At 46.7% G+C, this 23656-nt stretch overlaps 2 protein-coding genes across 4 annotated transcripts in view; one reads left to right on the top strand and one right to left on the bottom strand.

The window, feature by feature from the left end:
• CYFIP2 (cytoplasmic FMR1 interacting protein 2) overlaps nt 1-23656 on the top strand; it is a 134742-nt gene that overhangs the window by 78407 nt on the left and 32679 nt on the right. For all 3 annotated transcript variants that reach the window (XM_043464855.1, XM_043464854.1, XM_043464856.1), the window contains 4 exons: nt 1114-1201; nt 16196-16339; nt 18090-18180; nt 19004-19134. In XM_043464855.1, coding sequence (XP_043320790.1) covers nt 1114-1201; nt 16196-16339; nt 18090-18180; nt 19004-19134 — 454 coding nt within the window. The remainder of the gene's footprint in view (nt 1-1113; nt 1202-16195; nt 16340-18089; nt 18181-19003; nt 19135-23656) is intronic.
• FNDC9 (fibronectin type III domain containing 9) lies at nt 2475-6033 on the bottom strand. The gene is made up of 2 exons (XM_043464859.1): nt 5925-6033; nt 2475-3906 (listed from the first exon to the last, which is right to left on the bottom strand). Exon 2 carries the CDS (start codon nt 3897-3899, stop codon nt 3216-3218), a length of 684 nt encoding a protein of 227 aa, XP_043320794.1. The 5' UTR covers nt 3900-3906; nt 5925-6033; the 3' UTR covers nt 2475-3215.

Here is a 23656-nt window from a genome sequence, read left to right as displayed (position 1 = left end):
TGGGTTGCCATGCCCTCCTCCAGGGGACCTTCCCGACCCAGGGATCGTACCCTCATCTCTTATATCTCCTTCATTGGCAGGTGGCTTCTTTACCACTAGCGCCACCTGGGGGCAGGGGCAGAAGCAGCCAACTCTCTTCCTTCAGAGGAGGCTCTCTCAGTATCATCAGGGCCGGGCTCATGGCTAGCTTTGAATAAGCATGTGCCAGATGCGGGAAAGGGCCTGGGAAGAGTCCCCACACTTAGCAAGATGGACTTCCGGTCCTCTAAAGATTTGGGAATTTCAATCCTCTTGAGCAGAGATCTGCCAACTCCAGCCCACAAGCCACCTCTAGTTGTCAACTGTTTTTGTTCAATCCGTGAGCTAAAAGTGGTATTGATATTTTTAGATGGCTGGGGGGAAAAAAAATCCAAAGAAGAATTATAATTTGGTGACAAGTGGAAATTATTTGACATTCAGAAAGTTTATTGGAGTTCTGCCATCCGTGCTCATTCATTTACAGTTGTTTATGGCTGCTCTCATGCTACAGCAGAGCTGAGTAGTTGCAACAGAGACCATCTGGCTTGCAAAGCTGAACATATTTGCTATCTGGGGCTTTATAGAAAGAGTTTGCAGCACCCTACTCTTGAGGAAACCAAACTGGGTGAAGGGTCCTGGAAAAGGCTGTGCTCAGGCTCAATTCATTCTCAGCTTTCTTGACCACTGTTCTCAGCAGCCGTAAGCCCAGAGTTGAGCCTGTGAACCTGGACTGCTGTGTTCCCCTTTGTTCTTTGCGACCCCATGGAATATAGCCCACCAGGCTCCTCTGCCCTTGGGGATGCTCTAGGCATGAATACTGGAGTGGGTGGCCATACCCTCCTCCAGGGGTCTTCCCAACCCAGGGATTGAACCCAGGTCTGCCGCATTACAGGCAGATTCTTTACCATCTGAGCCACCAAGGACATCCTTATGAAAAGGAGACAGGGGTTAAATGGGAGTTTGTCACAAGAACTGTATAGGCAACCACCTAAGAAACAGTGTGGTTGCCCGTGGTCAGGAAGGGCTCCCGCTCTGTAACCCGTGAAGAATGTTAGGACCCAGTTAACTCCTGCCCCATCTCTTTTCTCCTACTAGTTTTGTCCGGACTGCCATTCCTTTCACCCAAGAACCGCAGAGAGATAAACCCGCCAACGTCCAGCCTTATTACCTCTATGGGTCCAAGGTGAGTGGTCTTGCCTGTGTCCTACTTCTGAGAGGAACTAGTGAGCAAAAGAAAATAGAAAAGTGTTCCCCGAATCAGAAAGGCAAGAAGCATGGAGATAAAGAGGCAGCAGTGAGGTCCAGGCAGAAACAACTGCAAATATATTCATCTTTATTTGTTCACAACTAGCAAGACTGGGGTGAGCGCATACCTGGCGGGGCTGGGTTCTGGGTGGGAATGGGGAAACAGGTGAGAGGGTCTCCTTGTCTTGGCATCCCATCTCCTCCTGTTCTCGGTTGATTCATTGTCGTATCATCCTGCGATTCTGGGATTTTGTGCTCCGTAACTAGGAGGGATTTGCAGCCAGGAAGCAGTTGGGAAGGTGGAACTTTGAAGGAAATCCCAGATGGCCAGAACTACCTCTGTGAGGTCTCATCCTGTCTCTTTGCTGCTTGGTTCACAATGCTGATCCCGACACTAATGAAGCCTCCCAGGCATTGTCTGTTCTGGACCTTCAGTCCTTTGCCAATCATCAAACAGATATTCCTTAAGCCCCAGAACATGCTGGGCAGGGCCTCCATGCTGGAGATTTAGCAGAGATCGAAGCAGACGCATCTCCACCCTCCTCCACTTCTGTTTCTTCCCTGGGAGGTGGGCACAGGGGATCACCCTGCACAGATTCACCAACACCTTGATGTATGTAGGAGATTGTCTCTTATCCTGCGGGTTTGTGTGTGAGAATGCCATGGAAGGAGTGCAGAAACATCTAAAAAGCCTAGGTTCTTCTTTGTGATAGATGAAAAATGGCCACCTCTGACCCCATTTTTCACAACGTAAGCACAGATGGACTTAGCAGTGACTGGATAAGTGTAACATGGTTAGACAAGGTGCTCCTCTAGGTATGGGAGCCCTGGTTTGGGAAGTGTAAGGAACCAAGATGAGTGCCCATCACTCGGGCCTGAAGGTGGGAAGGTGGGGCTTAGAAAGTCTCAGGCTGATGCTGAGAGAGAGCAGGTGTCTCCTCCGGAGCAGCCAGTCTGGTCAAGGCTGCTCTCTCAGAGCACCCTTCCAGACAGCCTTGTGGACAGTTCACAGGCATGGCATGAATTAACAGTGTCTCACAAAGGGACTCACTTTTCTATTCTCTTTTAAACCTTGCTGATGGTATCAAGGAGCAAGTCTTGAGTTGGTGTCAAAATGTCTTTAACAGCTCTCCAGCAATTGCTAATTTCCCTTTTTATCAAAGAGAGCAGGCCCTAAGCTCAGAGTCCTTAGACGGTAATAGTATCCAAGTCAAAATTTTAATATGATTTTGTTTTCATTCCGCTTATTATGTCTCTTTCCTTCTATTTATTATAGCAGAAGGGTGCTGGTTTTTCATTTGGGGAGTAACATGGGCTTTCTTTTAAAAGAAGTTTTTTAAATGACTCAATATAAAGAAAATGCATTTAATAACAGTACTGATAGTCTGTGGTTTAAAAAAAAGTGAAGATGGGGTACAAGTGGTGTGCAATTGGCTGAAAGTAGCAAAATACTCTAGAGCAAAGTTTCTCACATTTTTCCAAAATAATCCCCCCACCCCTGGGGCCTGGACATTTGCCTCAGCTGACTGAACATTTGCCTGGACATTTGCCTCAGCTGACTGAAAGTGCAACTAAAGAGCCTATCTTCAATTAACTCAACAATGTCCTTGAAGTGTGTTTTATTTCAGTCATGTCAGTTTCAATTTCTAACCTATAATATACTAATGGTTGTTTTAATTTTAAAATAGTGCTTTTATTTTCTAACTGAGCCCTGCTGCTCTTGATGGACCCTCCTAAGAGATGCCATCTTCCTCCCCTTGCCCACCAGGGGGGTATGTGTTTTCCAGCTTGAAAGGCTTTGTCAAAGGGCACTCATCCAACCAAGTAGCTCACAAGACCTCAGTCATTTGAGGGAAGATGAGTGGGTAGTCTACAGATGCATTTTTACAGGAGACCTATTGCATGGAGGCCTTTAAGCTACATGATGTGGGGTGCCTCCTCCCCACCTCTCACTACCCAAAGCGAGGCAATGCAGCCTGACCACCTCCCTCCCTCTGCAAGGCACCCACATCGGGGGCATGCCTGCCGGCTTCCACTGCTGCCGCTTCAGCGTCTGGTCCCGCATCTTCTCCAGAGTTTTTGCGTGACAGCTCCACCAGGGGGAGCCCCTGCAGCCCTTCTTCCCCCTGACCTAGCCCCGGGGCCTCCTCTGGCCATCTCACCAGCCCATTGGCTTCCTCCATGTGGCCGGCTCTGTAAGACCATCGAGGTTCGTGGCACCGGATGCACCAGAACTGGAGGCAGATGAAGGCTAAGACCGCCGTGAAGCAGGCCAGCAGAATGGCCATCAGCACCCAGAGGGAGATCTGGGGGTCCACCAGGGAGCTTCCAGCGGCCAGTGGAGTCTTATCCAGGGTGTGGAACATGGTGCAGTAGTGCCTGTAGGGGAAGAGAATCTTCTTGCAGCTGATGCACAGGAAGTAGAGGGTGGACGGGGTGAGGTGTTCCAGCACCGCGGAGCTGATTGTTCGAGGCACCTTCTCCTCGTGGTGGAAGCTGGAGCGAAGATAGCCAGAGAAGATGCTGTTCCCGTTGGGCCTGTATGTGATGTGGTAATAGTCCTCCAGGCAGGGCTCCGAGGACGACCAGGAGATGACGGCGCCCGTGCGAGAGACGTTCCCAACCTCGATGTTCATCTCGATTCTGAAACCAGAGTCAAAGTGAAGAGTGTCCTCCTTTAAGTGTTGATTTATGATAATCACAGCCACCGTGCATTGAGTATTCAACATGGAGACTAGTATTGCCCCCGTTTTACAGACTGAGAGATGGAGGCCAAGAGGTGACAATACTCAGCTGGGCATAGCCGAGGAATGGCAGAACCACAGTTCAGATCAGGGCCATCTCAGGCCAAAGCCAGGGGCTTGCAGGCCTAGGAAAGATGCACCCAGATTGCCCCAGCCCCATGCTGCCCTGTCTCAGAATCCTTAAATACAACATGGTTCCCAAACCTTTAAAAAAAAAAAAAAAAAGAGGGAGAAAATAAAGGAATGAAGGAGAAGCCAGCACAGCCTCAGGGTCCCCGTGTTAGTCCCCATGGGCCTGTGATCTCCAAGCCAGATGATTGTTGCACCTAAAATTTCCCTCTGGACCTCCTGTTTCTGCCCCAAGTGCTGTGAGTTCATTCATCTAGAATGTTCTGGCCACTGTGTTTTTAGCCTCGCAGTTCTGTTGCCCATGGCGAGAGGCGCTTTGCGTCAGTCACTCAGGGGCAGCTCATTTCTCCCCAAAGCCTCTGATCATGTTTTGTCCATTTGTTTGCTTTTTTCAAAGCTAAATTACCCAGGAAACTAGTTTCCCAGGTCAAGATAATCAGCTCCAAATACCAGCAGAGCTGCTCCTATTTGATACTGCTGGTTCTGTGACTGTTAATGATGGTAATCACCAGTCACAGTTACCGAGCAGTTGCTATGTCACAGGTCATGCTAGAAGCTCAAAATACTGTAATGAATATGCTTTATTCATCACAACCTCTGAACTAGATTCACATTTTACAGACGAGCAATCTAAGAGAAGCCATCAGCTAACAAGACCCAAAGCCACATAACCTCTGGATTTCCAGGTTTAGTAGTAGAATGTTATCACAAAATGAGGTGCAGGTACTAAGAGTGGGTTGCTGCTTTTTCCGACACATCAGATGATCCCTCTTCTGGCTGCCACCCTCTCACTTTGGTTAAGAGTGCACCATCTTCAAGCTTTTTAGTTTCTTTTTAATTCTGTGTATTTGAGAGAATTCAGTTCTTCTCTGCTGAATTGCCCTTGAGCTAAAATTCTAGAGACAGCCATAGTCAACCTGTGTATGTTCACAGATAGGTATCACCCAGCCCAGTCCTCTGCCCCTACTCTCTCATATGAAAGACAGAGGTTTCATTTCTGACTGCAGCAGCATAGTAAAAAAACCAGTTGATCAGATTTTAACCTGAATTGGATACTAAGCCAGACTGGTTCCTCATGAGCTTATTTCTCTCCTCCCTGCCTCCCTCCGACCTCCTATTCTCATGCCCTTGCTCCTAGAGAAGGTGAGCTGCAGAAAGGTGCCCAGCAGTGAGTGATCCTCCGTGCTTGATTTTCTTATCTAAAGATGACAGTAAACTACAGTACTCAGGAAGAGGAATGAGTTCCTTCCCATTTGGCTGGAAATGTTTTCCCAGAAAAATGGGGAATGAAAGGGACGAGACAGGGGTGCTCAGATCCCTCCAGGAAGAGAGTCTTCTGCAGAGGAGCCTGAGTACCTACGCTCCCTCCGTGGGTCTCCTCCTCATACACACCTGTCCAGTACCTGCCACGACTCCACAAATATACTTCCGACCACAATGAAAAGAGCTTAATTCATTACTTGTGCTACAGAGGCAATAGCCCTTGTAAACCCTTCCATCCGAAGTGACTGGGAATCCTGTTTCCTGTCATGAATCTCTCACATCTGCGCTGGCTATCTTTGCAGACTGAGTTTGCTACAGCAGACATTTTAAAAAGCTTTCTGTCAAGATGTGGCATTCACAGTTTTTAGGATTAGATGTCTCCCTGTATTTGTTTTTCTTCTTCTTCTGTCTCTCAATCCCCCCTATTTTTAGCTACTCATATTACCATTGCCTGGCTCTCCTCCAAGCAGAGTGTGAAATGAAAAGCCATTTCCATTCCCAAGAAGAGCCGTGTATGTCCCTTACCTGATGCTCGCAGTGATCCGGTTATTAGGCACCCCTCAGAGGCAGAGTGGATCAGAGCCCAAGGATGCTGCCTTCTCCCCTCCTCTGCTTTGGGCTCTCTGGGCTCTCCTTGATGTCTCTCTCACCGCTGTCTGAGTAATTGCACTGTCGCCCCCAACGCTCACATTATTCATTTCTTCAGATCAGCATCATTCACCATGGCAACCAGCAGGCATCTGTACGCACGATGTTTCAGTCTGGAAAGGCTTTTGCTCATTGAGAGGAGCTCTGATTCCTTCAGCCCCAAAAAAGGCAAACAGTCCTCTCCATGTTGATCCTCAGAATGAAACTAATTCCTCAAAGGCCCCTAAACTGTCTCTCTAATAAGCTAGTTATCATTTTTTTCCCTCATCCAGACCTTCTTTGGACAATGGTTTCAAAGGTGAAGATGCCATTCTCTGTTTTCCCACAAGTAAAGATATAATTGCCTCCTCATCCCCTCCCAACCCAGCCCACTGCCACTCCACCTCTGTGTCCTCTTACTTCTTTATTCTTGTCTCCTGGGGCATTACCTAGTTGTATGACATTGGTCCAGATGTGTTTATTCTCTGGGCCTTAGTTCCATCATCTATAAGGCTAATGGCTTGGGCTGGATCCAGATGTCAGATAGAAAACATGAGTACCACCCCGCCCCAGTCCTGAGCCCACATGAGGCATGCTTGCTAAACCATCAGGACACTTGTCTGAATTGGTTTGAGTGTTCCCCACCCCCACCCTACCAAATTCAGGTCCACCCAGAACCTCAGAATGTGACCTTTGTTGGAAGTTGAGACTTTGTGGATTTAATTAGTTAAGGACCTAGAAATGTTATCATTCTGGATTTAGGGTGATTCCAGTGATTGGTGTCTTTATAAGAGAAAGGAAAGGGGGAGTTATACACAGATGCGAAGGGTAGAAGCCCATTGAAGTGATGCTGCCATAAGCCAAGGACTTCCAGAAGCCAGGAGGAACTGGAAGATGCAAGGAAGGGTTCTCCTCTGGAGCTTTCAGAGGGAGCACAGCCCTGTTGGCACCTTGATTTCAGGCCTCTGGAACTGTGAGAGATTAAATTCCTAATGTTTGAAGCCATCGTGTTTCTGGTAATTTGCTACAGCAGCTCTTGCTCAGATGGATCTAGGCCTGAATCATATAACACAATAATAAAACACAAGCTAGGTGTTTTTAAGAAGTCATCTTTTTTCTTCTTGGTTTTTGGCCAAAGTATCCAAGTGAACCCACGAAAGTCTCCTTTTGATTCACATCAGTGATAATCAAAGAGTTATAAAAGCTGCCCAGTGAGTCACAGACCCTGCCCAGGCCAAGGGTCTCTGTGAGACGTCGGGTGTCGGGATGCCAGGTGTCCATCAGTTAGACACTTGCTCTGTGTTTCCTGTGACATTCGGTGTTCCCAGGGGTCTGGCTGGAATCTGCTGTGATGTGTGCTAATGGTGAGTCCCTGCAGAGCCTCACAGCGTCCTTCTCAGAAAGGCCAGTGCAGTAGTGTGCAGATGCCTTTTGAAAAGGTTATTTTGAGGAGAATAAAAATACCAGAGTTAGGGGACCTGTGGAGTGACAAGATGAAGCTCAAGCCTTTGCCACCAAAAACGAGAATTGATTTTTAATGCTCCTGGATGGCATTTTTCACACTGAGCTTTTTATTTGAGAAGCTGAGACACTGGGAGAATGTGCAGTCTAGATGTCCTCTTGGTTCACAGATTCCGAGAGAAGGAAAGGTTTCCCCAGGCAGGGGGACTGATGAGTGGCAGAGCCAAGAGGGGAATCTGGGTCCAAGGAACCCTGACTCCAAGGCCAGGGCTCATCCTGCTCCCTTGGGTCATCACCATTCACCAGCAGCACCCAGAGCACCCAGTGAGCCCTGTGGGTGGGACGTATCACATGGGCACACTTGGTTCAGTAGATCGCACCCAGCCCAGCTCCTCACTGTCTCCACCTTCAGGGTGCAATCCCCCTTCTGCAGTCACCCGAATGGTGGCCTCTTCAGCTGTCAGGCCTGGGGGCCTCTGGTTGGTTTACACCAGCAGTAAGTCACTGCAGAGGAAACCAGCCAAAAGCGGGGTCCCTGCTCCCTCCCTGAAGGTGGCAGTGAACGGACAGTTGTGAGGACATGCCCTGGCCCCAAAACTGATTGCCACCCAGCAGCTGAAGACCCCAGGCTGGGTTCAAATCCTGCCTCTATGGCCTTGGACAAATTTTCTGACTGTCCCAGGCCTTGGTTAACTCTTCTGTAAAAGACAAATATTAATATGACCCACTTGATGATGCTGGAGCAATGAGATGAACCCATCTCTGTAGTGTTGGGCTTAGGAATAGTAGCTCTTATTATTTAGTAGACAAGGTCCATGGACACGATCCATTGCCTAAGTTGGCTGTAGCTTTATCCAGAGGCTGAGAGGGACAAAGTGTGCCATCTGCATGATGCTTCCTTCCCTCTTTCTCTCCTTAAAAACAGTTATATTTTTTTAATGTGTGTCCTCATTGTACATAAAAAGTATCAAATAGTTCAAAGACAGTAGTCAAACACAAACTACTCAGAAATAACCACTGAGAACATTTTGGTGTGTTTTACATGTTTTTTCTCATCTTACCCACAGGGAGCTCTTTGAGGTAGGCCCTCTTACCATCATTGTATAAAGGGAGAAACTGAGGCTCAGAGGGATTAACTAATTTGACAAGTATCACAAGGCCAGGCAGTGGCAGTGCGGGTCCCTGCACCGAGGTCTGTTGGTCCAGACCCCACACTCCCAGCCGGCCTCTCTGATGCCAATCTTCAGTCAGTAGTGGTCAACAGTAGCTCTTCATCTTGTGGTTGACTTCTCCGAGAGCTGGAGACAGGACTTTGCAATTTGGTGGATTCCAGGGTGATGGGAACAGGCAAGAAACTAAAAGATCACAGAGGGAATCTGAAAGTAGCAGGTAGAAGCAAGGAGAAAATCAGCTCCATTTGAGAAATACAGTCCACAAGTGTTTCCTCTTCCGGAGTCTGGAGTCCAGGTTCCCCTGCCTAAGAGCTGTGTCACTTAGGGTTAGGGGTAATATTAAATGTAAAAAACTTTTAGCAACTGGTCACCAAAATTAGTATATGAGTCAAAACTTTAAAAAATGTTATTCTCTAAGTGAATTGTAGAGTTCTATCATAATACAGCCTCCCAAGTGACATAGATGGTGGCACAAATCATTTCTTAAATTATACCAATAACTTCTCAATTGTGTTTTGGTCTTTGGAGATTGGTGGTGTGATCTTTTGCTTGATTTGGCTGCTGGTATCTAAACAGTGCCCCAGTGCGAGCCTTGATTTGACCTCAGGGAAATTCATTCTACACTTGCAGTGCCTCTCCATGAAGCCGTAGTCCTTGGGGTCTAGAAACCAGGGCTTGGCTGCAGCAAGCTGGGTGCATCTCAGCCTGCTCCATACCTGGGCGCCAGCACTTCACATGGGGCCGGAGCAGGGGAATCTCCCTTGGCCCCACAACACCATCAGCAGCGCCACCCGATTTCCTGCCCCTACCCTGCTATCTTATCTGTGTGGCACCTCTCCCAGGCTATACAACACTATTTATCCCCCAGTCCAGAGGAATCTTGTTATTTTGGCAGTTGGTAGATATGGCAGAATATCATCTTGTATTTCACTGCAGGACAGTCACTTCACTTCACTTGGGCTTTCTGACTTTCCAAGTTTTTTTGGTTGCACTGAGTCTTCATTGCTGTGCATGGGCTTTCTCTAGTTGCGGCGAGCAGGGACTACTCTTCATTGCAATGCATGGGCTTCTCATTGCAGTGACTTCTCTTGTTGCAGAGCATGGGCTCTAGGGCATGCAGGCTTCAGTAGTTGTGGCACATGAGCTTAGTTGACCTGAGGCCTGAGGAATCTTCCCAGACCAGGAATTGAACTCATGTCCCCTGCACTGGCAGGTGGATTTTTTTTTTCTTTTTTTTAAATGACACACACATATTATTTATTGCAACATTATTGGACAGTATTTCTCAGGGAGTGATGATAACATAGATAATCAAGATAAAGGTCATTTGATAGATAATAAGTAAACACAGGTGATCATGTATATATACTCTAGGAAAAGGAAATGCTCTTAAAAGTGAATATGAAGTGTAAGATTTTATATATTTTAATATTTATTAAGCATAGGAAGAAGATGAAATCTCTTTATTCTATTGTCTACTTTTTAATTTATATTTGTTTTTAATTGATTGATGATTGCTTTGCAATATTGCTTTGATTCCTGCCATGTATCAACATAAATTAGCCATAGGTGTACATCTGTCTCCTCCCTTTTGAACCGCCCTCACACCTCCCACCCATTCCCACCCCTTTAGGTTGTTACTGAGCCCTGGTTTGAGTTCCCTGAGTCACACGGCAAATTTCCATTGGCTACCTATTTACACATGTTAGTGTATATGCTTCCATGCTGCTCTCTCCATTCATCCCACCCTCCCCTTCCTCTCCCCGGCCCTTGTCCATAAGTCTGTTCTCTATGTCTGCATCTCCACTGCTGCCCTGAAAATAGGTTGATCAGAAGCATCTTTCTAGATTCCATAGATATGCATTAATATACAATATTTGTTTTTCTCTTTCTGACTTACTTCACTCTGTATAATAGGCCCTACGTTCATCTACCTCATTAGAACTGACTCAAATGTGTTCCTTTTATGGCTAATATTCCATTGTGTATATGTACCACAACTTCTTTATCCATTCATCTGTTGATGGACATCTAGGTTGCTTCCATGTCCTAGCTATTGTAAATAGTGCTGGCAGGCAGATTCTTGCCACTGGACCACCAGCGAAGTCCTTCACTTGGGCTTTAAATTCATCCTCTGCTAAATGGGGATGATTATACCTGCATTACCTGGTCTCAAAGGCTGCTTATGGCCCCCAGAGATACCAGATCCTAATCCTAGACCTGGAAATGTTGCTTTATTTGGAAAAATGGCTTTGCAGATATGATCAAGTAAAGGATCTTGAGGTGGGAGTATTATCCTGGTTTATCAGGACGAGTCCTAAAGACCATCACTAGTGTCCTCATGGTAGAGAGGCAGAGGAAGGCTGCACATACAGAAGAGAAGGCCAGATCTCAGCAGAACGATTTGAAGATTGCCATTAGTGATGCAGCCACCACCCAGGGAATGCTAGCAGCCACCAGAGCTAGAAGAGGCAAGGAAAGGATTCTTGCCTCAAACATCTGAAGGGAGTGTGGCCGTGCTGACCTTGAGGTTGGCCCAGTGATACTGATTTTGGGTTATGACTTCCAGATCTATGAGAATAAACTTCTGTTGTTTTAAGCCAAAAGATTTATGGTAATTTGTTACAGCAGCCATGGAGAAACAAATACAACTGGACAATTACAAAGGAATTATGTAAAAACATTCATAAACAGGGAACTATGATACACTTGTGTATCATCATACAAGTACAGATTTTTTTAAAAAGCAGCATCATTGGTTTCCTCCAAAAAACTTTTGGCAACTCTAGATATTGTAGTGTTGATAGGGTATCTCAGAACAGGAGGGTTTGGTTCCTATTCTCCCTCTTGCCTTCTCCAAAAGACTTTATTCATGAGACAGAAAACAGGAGAAGAGTTATTTCTTAAGGTCTTTACTTGGATCTTTCAACCTCTGAGCCGAGAAGACCAAAAAGACACCCCGATGTTGGAGAACCAGCCCTCTGGCTCACCAGATGTCAAAAAGGGACAGACAGAACGTCAGCACTTTTACCCGCTCCCTCGCAATGGATTTGAACTTTAACTTAGGATTTATCAGTTCTTTCAATCATCTCATTCTGTGGTCTTCCCAACAAGGATGATATTGCTGTTTTATTCATTTACCTGCATCCTCATTTACCTGCAGGTTTTAGAGTGAAGCTCCAGGTCTCTCCCTCTCTGAATTAGAGAGCTATGTTTGTGTTGGTGGGCTGATGGCATTCAAATTGCTCAAGGGACATTAGAGAAATTGTAAGTGAAACAGGAAATTAGAAACAGTTTTAATTCCTCTTGGGATCTCTGAAAACAGCAATTGTGATTCCAGAAAGCAGAGATGCAAATTGCTTGCAAATTTGATTTGCCAAATAAACAGGCTTCCCTGTTTGCAGTGGATGGTCTTGTTTATCATCTGGTGAAAGATAGACACTTGATGAGTAAAAGTCCATCTACTACACTTCCGGATGGTTAAAACAGTAGCTTTTATGTTTTGAATATTTTATCACATTTTTTTAAAAAGTCCACTTATAGAGAATATTACAGTGCCCAGAATCTGCCAGATCAATTCAGCTTTTTTTTCTCTCCTTAAAATGCTATTTCACTTTTAAACAAATATGCATCTATGTCACACATTGATATTATGGCTCCAATTCCTGAATCAGGGTTATTTCTTAAGATCTCATAAAGGTATCTATTCTGAGCAAGATGGTTTTAACCAAGCTTAATTTTAAGCAAGACATCCTAAACAAGGTACATAATTAGTTTCTAAATGCAGGCATTGACTGTAGCCCAAGTCAGTTAGCAGGATTGGTTCTATATAAGAGATCTGTAGCAAGTTTCCAATGTCTCAAGTCACGTTGCATTCCTGTTTTTCCTTGCCAAACCTCAGAAAATGCCCCGGCTCCCATATTCCCACATTTTCTCAATAGGGCCCAGCCTCCTCCTGAACCAGCAGGTCAGATGGGTGCCCTGTGGGGGTGTGTGTGCATGTACTTTCCAGCATGCGTGTGAGTTTCCTCCTGCATGGGTGTGGTGTGTTGGGGGTGGGGGGCGGCGGTTGGGGAATGAGGGGAGCTTGTTCACTTAGAAGGAGGATTTGAATTCTGCTCATTTCATGCTGGTCCTTCCTGAGCTCGGGCCATCAACTGAGGCCTGAATGGTCCAGGCCAGAATCCAAGAGTAATGGAAGAATGTCAGCAAGAGGCCTCCCGTGTGTGGGTTTGTAAGGGGTTTTTTTTTTTAGCCCTGTGTGTGATTAAACAAGTCCAAAATTCTTCTTCTCTGCTTAGAACTCTGGCGAGAGCTGCTGAAGAATTTCCATCTACCCAACTACATTTTTATTTGTGCTTGCCAGGAAGTGCCAAGGGAAACTTGTATTAGAAGCTCCTTGGGTGGGAGTGGCGGCTAAGGAGGCTGCTAAGAAGGATGAGCGGCAGGGAAGGCCACAGTGGAGCTTGCACCTGTGGAGGGGAGTTAATAGCACATCTGCTCCCACCCTCTGTCCCCGGCAGAGCGACCTTCCAACATCCCTGTGTCACATGACTCAGTGCAGTCTGTTGTTGGACAGCTCCTATTTTTATAATGTTCCAAATATTGAGCAAAATCTCCATTTCTTTTGGTATCTTCCATCAGCTGGTATCGACTCTGCCCCCTGTCACATCTGTCCCCATGTAGGATATACACTGTGTTGTTCAAAATTTTACCCCATAGATATACTCTCCAGATTCAGAGAATCGTGACTATAGCCAAAGCCTCTGGGAGAAATTTGATCAGGAAGCTGTATTTTCTTAGTTTTTACTTTCCAGTTCCCAGGATCAAGGTGCTGGCAGATTCCGTGTCTGATGAGAGCCCACTTGCTGGTTTGCAGATAGCCTTGTTCTCCTAGTACATGTGGAGAAGAGAGGGGAGGTGCAGGTGGAGAGGGAAAAAGAGAGAGAGGAAGGGGAGGTAGAGTGGGAGAGGGAGAGAGCATTTTCACATGTCTTCCCTCCAGGGCGCTAACCTCATTGATGAGGACACCACCCTCATGACTTAATTACCTTCCCAAAGTCCCACCTCCTAATACCATCGCAATAGGGATTAAGATTTCAACAAACGAATTGGGGGGTGAGGGCACAACCATTTAGTCAATAACATGCACAGATCATGTGTACATATAGTTTCATGAGTTTTGACAAACGTATACCTGTGTGTAGTCAAGAACCCAGTCAACATGTGGGACATTTCCATCATCTAGAAAGTTCTGTCCTCCCACCACCAGAGGGAGGCCATGGTGTGTCTGCTGTTTGTTTTTTTCCCCCTCGCATCCCTGGAGAGGGAGCAGGAGGCTATGGAGTGGGCTTTGATTACAGAGCCAGAGCTGAGATGCACTCACTTGGGAGGGGGAGTACCTTCTGCCACCTGTGCCCTGGTGCCTCACTCCCCTCTCTCTGGTCCCTGCCTGTTTGGCAGGGTGGCCTGTTACAGAGACACTAAAATGGTTTGCTCCACACACAGAAAGTTAGATGGCCTGGCTCCATGGTTGACTATATCAAACTCAACAATTCATATACTCCAGGATTTGCTGATCATCAGCCTCTGTGAACATCATGCTTCTAATCAGTTATATTTTCCCTCCCCACATAAACTGCTCCTGCCCTACCCCATTTAGAAATCTTTAGTAACTACCTACAAGGTGTCCCTCCTCCAGGCTCAGGCAGAGTTTTACTGTGACAACACACCAGTGTTGCGTGCAGAGCACTGTTTTCTCACACTCTGCGTGTGCATGCTCAGTCACTAAGTCACGTCTGACTCCACCAGACTCCTCTGTCCATGGGGTTTTCCAGGCAAGGATACTGGAGTGGGTTGCCGTTTCCTTCTCCACTCTCAACCTCCAAGCCTCTCCATATATAGGCATTAACTTAGCAAGAGAACTGTTATTCAGTCTGCTGGATGAGTGGGCTTGTGATTCCTCACGAATTCTTGTTATTAGTGGACACTCTAATTGTGTTCCTCATGTATCCTTCTTATTAGAGGGTACCATGATTGTGATGCTTGTTTGTGAAGTTTACAATATAGTAAAACATACTTGATGCAAAACCTAGGCTGAACATAATTGAATCTTCCCTGATGGCTCCAGACGGAGCTGAGAATCTTGTAGAACTCCAGAAGCACCATCACAGTTCCTTTTTAATTCATGTAGGATTTCTAATTGGCCAGCTAATAGATTATCAAATGTTATCTTTACATATTTGCATGCTCTGTATACAAGAGTTTTACAATTCCAGATAGGAGAACTGTACTCAAAACTAAGGTTAGAAGTGAAGTTTTTTTCTTAAAAAAAAAAAAAGAAAGTTTATAATTTATGTAATAATTCTGCTTCCAAAGTTCACCTTTGTAGGCAGAGGTTAAAAACATGGGCTTTGGGATCATAACCACCTGGGTTCAGACAGGGTTCAGTTAACCTGTGAACTGTGTGACCTTGAGCAAGCTACTTACCACCCTCATCTGTGGTGGGATGAGGTGGGAGCCTCAGCCCCCTCATCTGTGAAATGGGGCCTAGAATTGTACAAATCACAGATCACATACATGGGTTGTGTGAATTAATTGAAAATGCACTTGGAGGGCTTCATGAAGCCTGGCATGAGGTGCTCCATAAGTGGCAGCATTTCAAAACAGAGTCAATGATAACTTAGCTAGTATCTCACCTAGCTAAGTGAGACCAACTCAGAGCCCTTTATTTTGGTCCTGTGTTCTCAGACAGAAAGACCTTAAAGAGATTCCACTAATTCAGCAACAGCATCTCATGAGGTCCAGAGGACAGTGGAGATGGCCCTTCAGTGGTCAGGGCTCTGGGCCCTCAACCAACACCCAATTAGAACATCTCAGCTTTTGTCTGTTTCCTGTACTTATTTCTGTGACATCTTTTTTTTAATTGCTACTTGAAAAGCTTCAAAACTGATGTTCTAGTCCAACCCACTCATTTCATAGATGAAGAAACTGAGGCTCAAAATTCCTGTATGGTTTTCCCACGTGGTCGGCAGAGGTCTCCTGCCCCCCAGACCTCTTGGTTCTCAAGACCCCACCCTGTGATAGATGAAGACACGTCGAAGTAGAAAGAAGGCAACAATGAATCAGCTATTGAGGTTTCACCAAGGTTCTTCCAGCCAATTCCTAGCACTGAAAATGCCCCTAGAGAAAGAAAAGCATTTGTTTTACCCTCGCCCCGTGGCTCAAGAGTGAAAGTCCTGGTTTGTGTGTGGACAGTCAAGTGTAGCATGAGTCCTGTATTATAAAAAGATATTTGCCTGGAGGCCCTTTCTCCTGTCTTGCTAGGGAACTGCTGCCCCAGGAGATGCTCCATCGTGTGGTCACTGACCACCACTCTCTATTAGCACCTTGCAAAATGTATTCATAGGGGTTCCCCAGTGAAAGAACACGGACGTCAAGCTTCTGTCCTTCTGTGATTGAAACTCCTCCTGCTAGGACTCACATGTGTGCATTCAGTTCTCTGCCTCTGACTTGGCCACATCCTCTGTTTTCCAGCCTCTCAACATTGCCTACAGCCACATCTACAGCTCCTACAGGAACTTTGTGGGGCCCCCGCATTTCAAGACCATCTGCAGACTCCTCGGTTACCAGGGCATTGCTGTGGTCATGGAGGAACTGCTGAAGATCGTCAAAAGCTTGGTGAGGAAGGGGCCCTGGGAGGGGCCCAGTGGGGAGCAATGAGGCCTGCTTTTACTTTTTACCTGGCCTGAAAAATCCAGCAACAGGCTCTTCAGCTGTGTCTGTAGGAATCACCCAGGGAATGCTTTGCCCTTGTCCCCTGATTCCTCTCACCTATCCCCCTGTAACATTTCATGCATTTTCTGACCTGTGGTTTTTTGCCTCTCCTTTTCTGATGCTGAGCTCACTTCTAGAACTTGCTAACTGAATTCAGCAATCTGGACTTTGACTTTAAGGCCTATTGGCGCTAGTGGTAAAGAATCCTCCTGCAAATGCAGGAGACATAAGAGATGCAGGCTCAATCCCTGGGTGGGGAAGATCCCTTGGAGGAGGGCATGGCAACCCACTCCAGTATTCTTGCCTAGAGAATTCCATGGACAGAGGAGCCTGGTGGGCAACAGTCCATGGGGTCACAAAGAGTCGGGCAGGACTGAAGTGACTTAGCATGCATCATGCACGCAATGACTGCTCATACCCACCTCCTGTGCTGCATTATCTTATTGGAGCATGACAAATCCATGACACATGTGCTGCCATTTTTTCCACCCACACCTTTGGCAGATATCACTAATCAGTTACCATGCTTCTTCCCCTTGGGATTCCTTGCTGAACACTGATACTGGCCTGGAATTGTGTATCGCTTTTCCGTCATTCTGTATCCACGCCAAGTATGGTCATATGAGCATTCATTTAACCAGGACACTGCTGCAGCAAGGCTTAAACATTTAAATAAGATTTTCTTGAAAGTTTGAGATGATGAAAGAGAAATAAAGTAAAGCATATCTATGTCAGGAATAGCAAGCAGAATTCGTCTGCTAACTTTAGTCCTCTGGTAGCAACTGTATATAATGAGGGGTTGTTCTAGGTTGTGAAGCTAAATTTAAAGAAGAAAATATGGTAATTGATTAAAGGTGTCTATGACAGACATGGGAGGGATGAATGAACCATGAATTTTCTGTGCATAAATTAGATGATATGTCAATCTTCATAGCTCCCTGGTCCCATTTCATCTTAGATCTTAGTTTAGCTCTCATGTAAGTGCCCCAACCCCAGGAAGGACCCCATGCCTAGAAATTGCCACCTCCCTTGAAGTCTGTGAGCCCAAGGGAATAATGAGCGTCCTCTTTTCTGTCTTATAAAGGCCCACGTTCCCTTACAAAGGGCGATGGGGCTCGCCCACTCCCTTAGGAGAGATCCTGCTGGTCCTCTTAGGGAGCAGTGCCCCACTGTCTTAGGCAGCTTGGGATGCTATGACACATACATTGACACATACACCAAAGACTGGGTGGCTTCAGTGACAGATGTTTATTGTTCATGGTCCTAGAGATTGGAAGTCCCAGAGTACAGAGCCAGCATGTGAGGACCGTTCTCCTCCTTCACAGACAGCTGCCTTCTCACTGTGTCCTCACATGGCAGAGAGTGTCTTTCTCTTGCTCCCCCTCCTCTCTTCTTTTAAGGCATTAATCCCTTCATGAGGGCTCCTCCCTTGTCACCTAATTCCTTCCCAAGGCCCCATCTCCAAATACAACCATACTGGGGATCGGGGTTTCAACATATGTATTCGGGGGAGAACAGATATTCAATCCATAGAACTTATCCACAGGTCTCAGCTGAACCCCTGTATACCCCCACTGGCCCACCATTCAGCCCTGAGACACTCATATGCCGCAGCCGTGGATTATTCACTCATCTTGTACTCTTCCTTTGTCAGCTCCAAGGGACCATCCTCCAGTACGTGAAAACACTGATCGAGGTCATGCCCAAGATATGCCGCCTGCCTCGGCATGAGTATGGCTCCCCAGGTGGGTGACGGGGAACCAGGAGCAGGGTGTGGTGATAGGAAAATAATCCAGACCCATCGCACGGTGGAAGGGGGCGCCGGCAATCTACCTTGAAGTATTTGCTTCTCTGACATGGCAGCAGGCTGTCACAACACTGGGTTTGCACCCTCTCTCTGCCACTAAATTGCCCTGGACCATTTTTAATCCCCCTGAGCAACAGTATCGTCTTCCATCAGTGAACAGAAGTGGTGCCCACTGGGCCTGCTTCACAGCACTGCCCAGAGGCTGGAAGAGGTCCACAAATGTGAGACCCGTTAGGTTGTGAGCATCGAGGTTTAGTTGTAAAGATCTTCCTTAGCTCAGCACGTACACATTCCTTCCTCCATGTGCCTATTTGGAGGAGACTGATGCCCCAGGCGTGGCGTAACGTGGCATTTCTAAGGTAAGTCAGGAAATAGGAGTTTTCACCACTCAATCTCTGGGCAGAGAAGTCAGTCAGCCTTCCCTTCCCTGATGGTGATGGCACCTGGAATGAATTTGGAGCCTGGGGGGTGGGGAAGGGTGGAGACTATGAGTGTGGTACCAGCTGTTTTTCCTAAATACCAAGATGTCAGGTGCTGGGTCAATGTGAGTCAGAGCAGGAAAGGGCTGGGGCCGATGGCTCTGGTTTTCATTCCCGGTTGCCCCACTTACTGGCTGTGTGATCACTTACCCTCTCTGAGCCTCGTCTGAAAAGAGGGGTCACAGTGCCTGGTCCAGGGTGCTTTTATGAGTGTTACATGAGCTATTGCAGATACAGAGCTTAGCATGACCATCCCACTCACCCTCCCCCTGCACCTCCCAGGGATCCTGGAGTTCTTTCACCACCAACTGAAGGACATCATCGAATACGCAGAGCTCAAGACCGACGTGTTCCAGAGCCTGAGGGAGGTGGGCAATGCCATCCTGTTCTGCTTGCTTATCGAGCAAGCTCTGGTGAGTCCTGAGCCCCAAGGAATTGGCGTGTCTCCAGGCTGGAAGGGTCCCCCCACCCCAACAGATGCCAGAGGCCCCTCCAGCGCATCCCACCTGGGAGCCCTGCCGCTCAGCTGTGTGCTCTTCCAGGGCGGGCACGCGCTCCTCTCCATTCCATTCAGACCTCTCTGACACCCAGATCCGGGGAGAAGCTGGTCCTAGAGTCAGAGGGGCCTGGCCTTCCCCCTTCCGCCCCCATCCCCCTTCCTCTAGCAGCAGGGCCTCGAAGTCCGTCAGAGTCTGAGTTTCCATTCGCTCGTCAGACATAAGATAACTCCTGGTGACCACAGGCCAGGCCCCGCGCTGGGGGATGGAGTACAGTGTCCCGAGTGGTGGAGAGGAGACCTGCCCTGAAGAGTGTCTACACGGAAACGATGTGTTTACTGTCAGAACAAGTGCTGTGAGGGGCGATTGCCAGGTCTGGAGGGTACACAAAACCTGGTGTGGTCTTGAGGGCGGGGGAGGACCTCCCTGAGGAGGGGACCTGAAAACTGATCAGGAATTGGCCTCGTGGAGAATCAGGGACCACTGTTACGGGCTGAGGGGAGAGCACAGAGTGCTTTTTTCGTTTGTTGTCATGGAAGACAGGGATTCTAACCCTGCAAGGCAGTTTAGAGGCTGAAAGGAGGTAAGATATGAAAGTGAAAGTTGCTCAGTCGTGTCCAACTCTTTGCGACCCCATGGACTATACAGTCCATGGAATTCACCAGGCCAGAATACTGGAGTGGGTAGCCTTTCCCTTCTCCAGGGACTCTTCCCAACCCAGGGATCAAACCCAGGTCTCCTGCATTGCAGGCGGATTCTTTACCAGCTGAGCCACAAGGGAAGCCCCAAGACATGTAAAGTGAGAGCTAAATAATTGGTTTGAATTATGCTAATGAGCAAAAACATGAGTCCCTGTGCTTCTGCATCTTGGGGGCCATACAGAACTTGTTCACGGCTTGCTCATGGACGCTGCATTCTCTACACCCTCCCAGCGCTCTCCACTCGGCTCTGGTCCCGTAAGGCGTCCACAGGTGGGCCTGGCCCTCTAGGCACAGGGTAATGGGCAGAGCCAGCGCTGTGGAAGGAAAGGCATGTCCTCAGGACGCAACAGGAACATCTTCCAGCATCCATTCCTGCCGTCCTCTGTCCACACACACATTCAGCACAAAGGTATTGAGAACCTGCTCATTGCCGGGTGCATCCCTAAGTGGCAGGTCAGTGGCCGTGAATAAGACAAATAATTACCATTTTTATTCCAGAGAGGGTGATGATAGAATCAGTAAACAAGCAGAGACATGAGTGCAGATGGCAGGTGCTGTGAAAGAATAAACATGGAAACAGAATAGCTCGAGAGTCTCAGGTGCTGGGAAGCATGTGCTGTTTTTGGACAGGATGAGGTCTCTGAGAAATGCTGAGAACCCTGGAGTGAGCTGGTGTGAAGAAGCAGAGTGGATCAGGTTGAGGCTGAGGTGGGAGAGGCCGGGACCTCAGTCCTGGGCCAAGCGGGCGCCTCGGGAAGCCTTGGGATGCTGTGAGTAGTTGGTGGGGGGTGGATTCTGATTTATTATTTTAAAGGCCCTTTCGCTGTTTGGAGAAGAAGCAGCCAGAAGGTGAGTGAGGGGCCAGGCTATTTGCAGTTGTCCAGTTTGGCAGGGTCGTCTTGGAGGCACAGAGAGAGGGGCAGGAGGAGGAGGAATTTGGAAGGAGGTGAAGTGAAGGTAGAGGCGGCAAGGCAGCAGTGAGAGCCCGAGAGGGTTCCTCCTCCGGACGTGTGAGCTGCAGCGAGCCGGCCCGTCCACACTTCCGTGCCTCGTCTCTGCAGCCAGCGATCTGGATCAGCTCTTCTCTCAGACCCTTCCCGCCTGACACACAGTCTATTTCGTGGGGAGTAATAGCCTCTCTGTTCCCCTCGAAATGGACTAAGTGTTCCTCTTCATGGTAACAGGTTTTTAAACATGGCTCAGCGGGCCTGGTTGCTATGGCAACATAGCCGTCAGGAGTCACAAGGATAAGACACACAGGAGAACCCACTCAAGGCCTCAGGAAGATGAGGAGACATGCAGGTGGGGGAGCGCAGGTCCCTGAGGCCCCAGTTCCCAGTGTCTCTCATGAGCACTGTTCTGCATGAGGAGCATCAGTTAACTTCCCCCTTACAGACCCCCAAGAGGCAGACTGTCGACCAGGCCATGAGGAAAGGAAATCCTGTCTCAGGCATCCCTGCCTGCGTGGTCAGTTGCAGATACCACTGCGGCCAACAGAACACTCACAGCAAAGGCCTTCAGAGCTAAGAGAGACCCCAGCAGTTTATATGGCCCAAGCTCCTCTATGCATAATTAGGAAAGGAGAATCAGAGAGGGTGCAACTCACTCACCTGAAGTCACACAGCACATCAGTAGCAGAGGTGAAAGAACAGAAGTGTGGGTTTCCAGTACTGATCATCGTCCTTAGGGGAATGTGAGTGGGGAGGAGACATAGCAACGATCAGGGCTTGGGGCTTCCCTGGTGGTCCAGTGGTTAGGACCCTTCGCGCTTCCACTTTGAGGACACAGACTCAACCCTTAGTGGGAACTAAGATCCCATGAGCTGCATGGGAAGCTGTGAGCTCTGCTTTCTACTTAGACAGCTGGGGAAATCCCCAAGATAAGACAGTGCTTTCTGAGATTAGAATGAGGCAGGAGCTTTTGGGAACTTTTTAATTTATGAAGCCAGAATAAATATTTAAATGACATATTGATTATTCTTATTAAATAGGAGGACTAATAACAGAAAATAATAACTAATAACAGAAAATTATAACTAATAAAAATAAAATAACTAATAACAAAATAATAACTAATAACAGAAAACTAATAACAGAAAAAAAAGAAAGAAAGGAGGAGGAAGGAGATTATATATGTCTGTAGAGGAAAGGCATTTAAACTGGAATGTCCGTCCAGTGGAGAATTGTGCAACAGTCAAAAAGAATAAAGCATGAAGGTGTCTTTGCGCATGCAATATAGAAAATAGTGAAAGACATAACAATGAGTAGAAAGAAAGTGAGTTCCATGATAAGATATACATTATGCCGTACAAACAAAATAAACGAACAAAGCCACAAAATAACCCTGTTTTGGGGGGAAAAATCTGGGAAAATCATCCTAAATAGTTCAGTCATTTTTCTCTAGGTATTAGAGAGGGAGCTAGGATTAGAGGTCAACAGAGACATTTGCTGTATCTGGACTGTTGAATTTTTTATAAGGAATATATATTCCTGTATTATCATTGACTAAAAGTTAGTTAAAAAGATACAAGTAGTGTATCATGGTTTCAGGAAAACTGGAAGTATACAGAGAAGTTTAAGATGAGAAGCCTTTTGCCCACTGGTCTCTTGTATTCTTCTAATAGCTTTACAGAGTTTTGTCCTGTTGTGGGGTCTGTATCTGTATATATGTACAAATACCTTCTCTTGCTCTGTGGCTTGCCTTTTTAAAACAGATTATTAATATATCATTGATTTGTAGATGGATGGAATATAAATTGAAAAGATTGATCTCCTGGACAAAGACATGTATTCTGTAAGTTTGGTGCTTATAAAAAATTAAGGATGCAGTAGCAGAACAGAAATGTATACACCCGCGGGGTGGGTTCTTGTTTGGTCAGTCAGTGTTTTTAACGAAGGTCTAATAAGCATGCTGACTCAAACGGTAAATAATCTGCCTGCAATGCAGGAGACCCGAGTTCGATCCCTGGGTTGTGAAGATCCCCTGGAAGAGGGAATGGCACCCCACTCCAGTATTCTTGCCTGGAGAATTCCATGGACAGAGGAGCCTGGCAGGCTACAGTCCACGGGATCGCAAAGAGTCGGACACAACTGAGCGATCTTCACAAGGCACAACAAGCATAGAGTAATTCAGTTGACCCTAGAACAGCACTGGGGCTCGAGGTGCCTCCCCTCTCTGCAGCCAAAAAGTCATGTGTAGCTTTGCAGTCAGCCCTTAGTATCTGCCGCTCCATATCCACGGTTCCAATCTGCAGATTCAACCAACCATGGGTTATAGTACTGTGGTATTTACAACTGAAAAGTATCTGTGAATAAGTGGGCCCATGCTCTTCAAACCCATGTGTTCAAAGGTCATTTGTGTATAGAGTATGCAATATTCTCACCGCATAAACTAGTTGGATCATCCATTTTACTGTGGATGGATGTTTTGATTGATCACTGTTTGATATCACTATGAATAAAGATACCATGAATGTTCTTGTATATTTCTTTTGGCATATGTATGCTCTCATTTTTTAATTATTAATTTTAAATGAATAATTATTAGTTTTATTAAATCATTACTCTAGCATATACCTCTTTTTTCTTTTTATAAGACTATTTTTTATTTTATTTAGTTATCTACTTTTTTTGGTCATGCAGCACAGTATACAGGAACTCGGTTACCCAACCAGGGTGGTCTCATTTTTATTGGGTAAATACCTAGTAGTAGAATAGCTGGATCGATGTGGAGACATT

Source organism: Cervus canadensis, chromosome 4, assembly GCF_019320065.1.
Source record: "Cervus canadensis isolate Bull #8, Minnesota chromosome 4, ASM1932006v1, whole genome shotgun sequence".
Lineage (NCBI taxonomy): Eukaryota > Metazoa > Chordata > Mammalia > Artiodactyla > Cervidae > Cervus > Cervus canadensis.
Note: the sequence above shows the minus strand (reverse complement) of the source record. Positions and strands in the feature narration are given on the sequence as shown.

Coding starts and splice junctions, on each gene's coding strand:
- FNDC9 (XM_043464859.1), bottom strand. CDS start 3,899: ATGAACATCGAGGTTGGGAACGTCTCTCGCACGGGCGCCGTCATCTCC.